General features: G+C 32.4%; 1 protein-coding gene across 1 annotated transcript in view; it reads left to right on the top strand.

Moving 5' to 3' along the window:
* Window positions 1-8,707, top strand: part of pimreg (PICALM interacting mitotic regulator) — a 14,146-nt gene extending 5,439 nt beyond the window's left edge. Inside the window, exon 5 of the mRNA XM_073935476.1 lies at window positions 7,372-8,707. Coding sequence (XP_073791577.1) covers window positions 7,372-7,546 — 175 coding nt within the window. The 3' untranslated portion in view covers window positions 7,547-8,707. The remainder of the gene's footprint in view (window positions 1-7,371) is intronic.
* The last annotated feature ends 269 nt before the right edge of the window (window positions 8,708-8,976 follow it).

Genomic DNA, 8,976 nt, shown 5'->3' with positions numbered 1-8,976 from the left:
AGAAGCAATTCAGACCCCTTTCATTTAAAAAAATTCACCTTTTAGTGTTTTTTCAGTCAAATATAGACTTAAAACGGTATGTTTACTCAGGCATAATGTGATCTCAGTTCCCCCTCATGACATTTGGGTGTTTCCTGTTTGTCATTTAGGAGGGTGGGCTCTTTTTTTTTCCTCCAACGGTTTTGTAGACAGCAGCTGCTCTGTACTGAAACCTTCTGGAAAAATAGCTGCTTAAAAGTACTGCAGTTCAAGTGGTTTCCTCTGGGAATTGTCTTAAGGGAAACATGTGCTGGAACAAATCTGCACTCTTAAGGCAAGACACTGTAGGTGAATAAGGCAAAAACTAATAATGATTACTAATAGCTATCACCATACTTTCCCAATTGATTTATTACATTTATGAATTGCAAACATTTTTTTTGTACTGCAAAGTTTTAAGCATAAATGAGTTCACCCATTTTGAAAATGAATATTTTTATCCATTTCTTAATGATTACAGGTCATATATTTTGGTACACTTGAACAAATCAGTATTATTTATAACAGTAGTTCTCAAACTTTTTTCCTCAAGTACCACCTCAGAAAAAAAATAGTCTCTCCAAGTACCACCAAAATGAGCAGTATTGAAATACAATAGCGTAGTAGACCCAGTAAAGCAGCTACACCTCTGCACACTTAAAAAACATGGTAGATTACCTCAGAAATATAGGCTATATGTCATATATGGCATATTAAATAGATCCTTTTTGAAAAAAAAATTAATATGTGTAGCATGTACATGACGTATTTCATTCCTCCGAGTACCACTAGAAGGAGGCCTGTGTACCACTAATGGTACACGTACCACAGTTTGAGAACCACTGATTTATAATATATAACAGTTAATATAATATGTAACATATAATATTACAGTTATATTAATTAAATAAATTGATTGGTCACCAAACATCATTAGAAATAGAAAGACATTGCATTTAAATTCAAACTAAATATTACATTAGAAATAGAAAGACAATGCATTTAAATTCAAACTAAATATTACAACAACAAAAAAATAAAAAACGACAAACTACAAAATTTTAATTACATTTTTTTTGTTACTTGCCTATTTTATTTAATATTTTTTCCTTACATATTTGGGTGTACTAATTTTTGGACCGCTTTCTTAAGTTATTGTGTTGGATTAACTCCAGATTTAAAAAGTCTTAAAATGTCTTCATCTCAAAATTAAAATTTTAGTCATAAAAAAGTCTTAAATTTACTGAAGTCTTGTGTTGTGGGTTTTAAATCTTTTTTAAATAGGTCTTAATTTTCATAAATTGCTACCCAATTTGGCCAAAACCCATACAATCATCAACAATCCATCTCAATAAACCTTTAAACTTTTTATTAAAAAGGTAATTTTTAACTCTATCATATCGGTTTAATTATTTTTCTTATGATGACATTTTTTTGCTCCATGTATTTAGTGCTGAGGACACAGAACTGGACAGATTGTTGTGCATATATTTATTTTATTATAGTTCTTAAAACTTTTAAAACATTTGGTCATTTTTAAAAATTATTTTAAAGAAAGTTTATGTTGTAAAAAGGTTATGGATACAAGTTGAGCTTGCTTGTTTATACACAATATTTTGCTAAGAAATATATATATATATATATATATATATATATATATATATATATATATATATATATATATATATATATATATATATATATATACATACACACAGTATATATATATATATATATATATATATATATATATATATATATATATATATATATATATATATATATATATATATATATATATTTATTTTTTATTACTGTATTATTAAATGTATTAAATTAGATTTTTTGATAGGGCAAGTAAAAATCCTTTCCATCTGGGAAATTTTAAAAAGTCCTTGGCTTTTAGTCCTTTATGAGTCTAAAATTTAATTCATAATGGTTTTAAAAATGTCTTAAAAAGGCTTAAATTTGTCTTGGTGAAACCTGCAGAAATCCTGTTTATTACAATGACTAATCTAAAGTATATGCTCAAATATAAAACTGTTAAGCATCCAATAATAGGTTTGTGAGAAGTGTACTCATATATGCTGAACACTGATGTCAATATGTAAAATGAGGCATTATATAAATGCACTGATTTGCACAAAAATTAATAAAATGTACTAAAAAATAAAAAGTAATACTAAAAAGAGTATTTTAGAATGGATACTTACTGCCAATTACACTAATAAACACTTTGATAAAAGCCTAAAAGGCTGAAATTTTAAAATCAACATGTGTATGAATAGACTGTGGTTTTGTCTGCAGTGTCTTGCCCTAAAGAAATAATTAAGGATCTTTTCTGTACAGACTGAGGATTGTTACAGTTGGACTTTTGTTCTCTGGGATTTGAGATAGACAGTTTTTGTCATACTGTATTACAGTTAATATCTTCCAGCCCTTCCTCCTTATCTGAGGGTCTCCGCTCCCTCCCCCTTTAGAATTCCTTGCATAGCTTTCCTCCCGCCAAGATTTTCAAATGGCCCAAGAGTCTTAGTCTTTGGTGGAGTCACTTTTTAATCAGTCCAGCTTAGGCTGTATTTCAAGCTGGATATTAAAGGGATAGTTCACCCACACAAAAAAAACGAAAATTTACTCACCATTAACTCAACCTCAAGTGGTTTATGAGCTACTTTTCTTCTGTCGAACACAAAAGAAGATATTTTGAAGAATGTTCAGCAGCCATTCACTATGTTTCCATCCAAAGATGCAAATTAAATTTGTTGTCAAAACTCTAATATTGCATAAAAATGATCAAATAAAGAGTCAAAGAGAACAACAATTGCCACTTTCTAATGATCCGACATCAAATATCAAAAAGAAAAATGGAATTTCCTACAGTAGGAGAAGCTTTGTGTGTATTTTCCTTATTTAATAAATGGCTTGCACCTCAGAAGGCAATGATGACACGAAGTGAACGTGCAGTGGTTTTGGAGGCGTAAGACACTCTTTGGGAGCTCAGCTGCTCAAGATAATAAAATGAAAATATATTAATAAAATATACAAGATAATAATAAAAATATAATAGTACTGAACCACTGTGAGAATGGACTTTGGTTCCAAAACAATATTTCAGATGATTTACAATGTGGCCGGCCTGCTGGTTTATTCATAATACTGTCCATGACACCCATTGTGTCATCACATGATCTCCTGTAACAAAATCACAGAACTGTATTGCACATATTGGAATTTATTCAGTAAAAGTGCTCTCATTTATGCGCATTTTATTATCGAATATTATGCTCATACGTTTTTTACTGCACATTTACAAAATATATGCACATCTTGGCATTTCCATCAATATTTTTTTATGCTGTAATCCAGTGGTTCTCAAACTTTTTTCATCAAGTACCACCTCAGAAAAAAATTTCTCTCCACGTACCACCAAAATGAGCAGTATTGAAATACAGTAGCGTAGTAGGCCCAGTAAAGCAGCCACAACTCTGCACAGTTAAAACACGTGACAGATTACTTCAGAAATATAGGCTATATGTCATATATGGCGTATTATATACATAATTTTCGATTAATTTTGAAATGTGTGTAGCATGATATATTTCATTCCTCCGCGTACCACTAGAAGGAAGACTGTGTACCACTAGTGGAACACATACCACAGTTTGAGAACCACTGCTGTAATCCAAAATGCGAATTTAAATTGTTGAATGCTATTGCATAGCTATTGACATCCATAGTAGAGGAATGTTTCCAATATTCTTCAAAATGTCTTCTTTTGTGTTCAATAAGAAACTCGAACACATTTGGAACAAGCAAACTTTTCCTTTTTGGGTGAACTGTCCTTTTGTTTCTGCTCTACTGCAGTCCTCAACTGTAAGTCTTTTAGGCCTGTTCATGTTTTTAAGTCAATTTATAATTTCTCTCTTATTCTGCTAGCGAAAGATTCAGGGCCTGTCTTTTGGAGTAAAGCTGAGGTAACTTACTTTTTACTTGAAATCCCTTTTATGTACAAATGTGCTATTTATTTCATTATGTTACTGTTTGTACAAGTTAGAAAGTTTACTGTAAAGCACTCTTGGTCTGAGACACAACTATTTGTGTATTGCATGTAATTTAATTCTTAACCTACTGCGAAGGCATACAAAGCTTTACTTTTCTAATATCAAGCACTAAAAGGCATCTTGCAACACATTTTATTATGGCTGCTGCTTGTTTTTCCATTTCACTCTTTATTTTTCAATTATTTTACTTGCATGCTGTGATTCAGTCTCTCACAGCAGAAACAGTATGTTAATTCACACACATTCTTCAGCCAAGATGAAATTGTGATTTATAAATCACAAAATTGTGATTTAAAAAGTGCCTTTTTTTCTCACAGTTTTTCTCAATTGCTTTGAAACATTTTTCAAAACAGTTTTAACATTCTCTAAACTGTGATTTGCACTCACAGTTTAGAGAATGTTAAAACTGTTTGGAAAAATGTTCCAAAGCAATTGAGAAAAACTAATAATAACTCCTTTTAGGCTACAAAAAAAAAAAAAAACACTTTTTAAAATCACAATTTTGTGATTCATAAATCATCTTGGCTGAACAATGTGTGTGAATTAACATACTGTTCTGTCAAAACATTTATTTCATGCTTCAAAACCTAGTAATTGTGTCAGTAGTTTGGCCAAGGCCACCAAAACATAAAGTGTATTTGTCATGGTGTGAGCCACACTTCTCAAAATGATTAGTTGTTTTTTTTACCATAATAGTCAACCATTAAGAAAATCTGATACTTGTTGAGAAGAGTCAATTGTACATACATTAGAAAAAAAAAATAGAAAAAATTGTATTTAGAACGTATTTTTTACAAATGTATTGCATGTAAAGTGCAATCTTGCTCGTCCATTTACTGTAATTTAAATTTCATATATTTTATGTTACCTCAAACAAACATTAAATACTACACAACCAGCCTCATATATGCTCAGAATCTTGATTGGTTAAACAGATTATGCAAATTGTATTGCAATTAAAGGTCATTTTCCAATTTAACAGACATTACAAACAATGTCAATGTCAGATATTCACAGTGTAAACATTTATGTATACAAATTGTTTGAGTTTGACGCTCACAGGAGGAAAAATCATTGAAAAGATTGACAATTTAAAAGAGAATTGACTCAACAGTTTTAATCAACAAGCCATATGCAATTGCTTTTTTTTCCAAACTACAGACAATTGTACTTACTGTTTGCATACATGTGCCAAATTATTAAGAAATGCCAATCTGATGTGAACAATAAGCTAATTGTTCAGGGATCTAATCTTATTGTTATGAAAGATAAAAATTTCAATTGAGAATTAAGCTAAAGCAATTGAGAAAATCTGTCAAATGTAAATCCAAACACATGCTGATTAGGTGTTACATTGGGACATTAAATATGCATATTTTTATTATGTTTTTACACATGCACTATTATATTTATAATATCTGACCAGACACCAAATATTTGTATACACCACAAAACATCGCAAAAGGAAATTTCATTTGTGATGGATGTGGGATAGGAGTTCAAAACGAACCTTACTTTTGTTATTACTTTCCTTATTTAAAACCTTACTTTTGAGTAACTTTTGTAAACAATCAGTGAAAATAAAAAAAATTAGATATAATGCAGTGTGCATAATATCTATAATGCATTTATTGAAAATTAAATGGCAACTTATTAGAATTAACAAATTACTTTCAGCAGACTCAAAATTTCTGTACTTTTCAATTTTCACAGCAATAGTATGGTAGAGAATAAAATCTGCAGGAACAAGACACAGTAAATTCAAAAGAGCTTTGATCACTAACCATTAGTATTTGCAGGGCTCAACAATAAGGACTGCCCGCTGGCTCGAGACAGCATACTGAATGGTTACTGGCCAGTGCTGCTTTGTCACTAAAGTTTAATTTGGCTGCAACTGTTTGTCAATTGTGTGATTTCACGCCCAGGCAGTTGTTTTGGAACCTATTTCATTTGCCCAGTAAGCGAGGTTCGTGGCATATAAGAATCCCGCAATTGTGCTCGATCCGGCCAAATTAATCGTTCTTAGATCGCCGGAATGAGGTGGGCTAATATGATTATTATGTTGATGGATCAAGCAAGACCAAGAAGCGAAATGCATTTTAAAACTAGGTTTACAAATAAATGAATAAAAAAATGACAGTATTATAGACTGGTGTAATAAGCCGGTTTCTAAAATTAGGCATTTTTGTTGGTTTAAAAAAAAAATAAATAAATAAAATTGTTTTCAACTAAACTATTCACTTTAATTAATCTAATCAGTATTGTATGTAAATTATTATTATTTTTTTATATAGTTTTTTACAACTGTCAGTTGTATTTAAAAAAAAAAAAAAAAAAAAAAAAGGTTATGTTGAATAACTAAATGGCTAACTTCTTTTTTGGTGGGGCCAGAGTCAATTTTGGCTGGTCAAGTAAAAATCTGCACCACTGTCCTGATCGGGCCAGTAGAAAAAATCTCTAGCGTTGAACCCTGATTTGGTTAAAATTCTACATGTGTCATGTCTTAAACCAGATGTAAAAGTAATGCATTCTAAATAACGGATGAGAGGAGGTCAGCTGAAGTATTTAAAAATTATTGGTGAGAGGGTCGGCAGCACGGTGGCGCAGTGGGTAGCACAATCCCCTCACAGCAAGAAGGTCGCTGGTTCAAGCAACGGCTGGGTCAGTTGGCATTTCTGTGTGGAGTTTGCATGTTCTCCCCGTGTTTGTGTGGGTTTCCTTCGGGTGCTTTGGTTTCCCCCACAAGTCCAAAAACACGTGGTATAGGTGAATGAGAGTGTTTGGATGTTTCCCAGTGATGGGTTGCAGCTGCGTAAAACATATGCTGGATAAGTTGGTGGTTCATTCCACTTTGGCAACCCCTGATGAATAAAGGGACTAAGCAAAGAGAATGAATGTAAGAGGGTTAAATTAACTATTCCATCACATCCAATAGCATTCCTTTTCCAAGAGAAGCACCCATAAAAGGATTTCCACCCTTGGTTAAGAAATCAGGCTCATTTAGTTGTATTATTTATTTATTTATTTTTTGCAAAACTAGTTGGAACCCAAAAGTAAGATGGCAAAATAAGTGTTTTCCTACATCCAAATATTTTTTGAACCGTGACGCATGCTTGAGCATGAGAGTCAAACACTTTAACAGTGTAAATAACTGCATGAATGAGCATTAGACCACCACTTTAATCAGTTGTTATTATGTAAAATAACATACCTGGGAATGTCATGATTGACTAATCAGTATCAAGTATTGCCGTGAAATAAAACTGATTAACCATTGTTGATGTGACTGCAGGCTCCGGGCTCTGGAACACTACAGAGCGGTCATGAACCGGGGCTACAAGTCCAACAACAGCAACTTTTCCACAAGACTGAACCGGGCCTCTATCCGAAAACAGAGCCAGCGTTTACAGCAGAGCGTCAGCAGCTGGACTGATGTGGTCCTGTCCAACATTCGCAAAGCCCCCTGAAAGAGGCAACTCTTTTCCTTATGCACATCGTCTTGTGTTTCTATGCCAGAAGTGGCCTTGTCTTGTGTTTTGTACACTTTTCTTACCTGTCTGTATCTTATAATTGTTTAAATGGCAACAACACATACTGTATTATTACTATATGGGAAGATGTGTATTTAAAGCTTGTGATTTAGGACTTGATACACATTGATGACCTTCTCCTTGAAATAATGAAGCATTTAAACCATTTCTCCTGTGAAGAAAGATGTGAATACCAAATGTAAGCATATTCAAAAGACACATGATGAAGAAATTACAAAAATTCTGAAGGTTATTTATCAAAGAAAAGGCAATATGCAGGTTTTTTTTACTACCTAGCCCTAAACTGACATGGCTGTATACTGTCTGGACTGTGGGAGATGTTACTAATGTTACTGTTGTTTACTAACCTGTTTAGCTAAAGTTTATTAACAGTGTTTTACTACTTTGGTACTTCATGAGTGTAGCTGCAAGGCATTAGTGGGTCCCACTTTATATTAAGCGGCCTTAACTAATATGTACTTACACAAGAATTAATAGTTACAATGTACTTATTGTGTAAATACATGTATTTACTGTATACTTATGCTTGATTAAATACATGTATGTAATTACATCTGTAATTAACTTTTGTAGTTACATTTGTAAATACACTGTTGACCATCCCTTACACCTTAACCCACCCCCTTAAACCTACCCATGCCACCAAAACTGTCCATAACCCAACCTCTATCCCAACTCAAAAGCACCACAAGTGTTCTCAAATACGTTATAAACACAGTAAGTACATTGTATTTATTTTTTTGATGCAAGTACATAGTAGTTAAGGACACTTAATATAAAGTGGGACGCATTAGTGTATGTAAAATGCAAAGTAAGCAATAATTCCACTAATTAATCAAGCAAATATCCTGCTATTGTTGGTGTTATGAAAGATACCATAATCAAAGAATACTCGCAATATAGTAATCAAAAAGTAAACACTGCCAAAGGAGAATTATTTAGCTGTATTTGAGTTCATTTGGGAAATGTTTACAGTATTACTTTGCATTATACGTGTCTATTTTTCTATATATAAAAAAGACAAGGACAGAAGAATTGTTTGCCTTTGTTATACTCAATAAAAAACATTTCCATTATTATCAATGTCAGATTGTTTTTAAACTTCACCCTGTAATTTTGTATGTATCCGAGTATCATCAAGGGTTTCTGCGGGGTCTTAAAAAGTCTAAAATTTAAAACGGCGCCGTGTTTCTTTTGAGTTGATTACTAACCACTTTAAAGAGATTATGTCTGTAATGGGTATGCCTGTACAGACATCTTCATGATCCGTCCATGCGTTATCATTCGACTAACCAGATGAACAATAATTCTTGGTTAGCAATTGCAAAAGCAGTGGGAAAGGAATA

This window comes from Danio rerio, chromosome 21 (assembly GCF_049306965.1).
Source record: "Danio rerio strain Tuebingen ecotype United States chromosome 21, GRCz12tu, whole genome shotgun sequence".
Lineage (NCBI taxonomy): Eukaryota > Metazoa > Chordata > Actinopteri > Cypriniformes > Danionidae > Danio > Danio rerio.
This window is presented reverse-complemented; position numbering and strand designations above follow the sequence as displayed.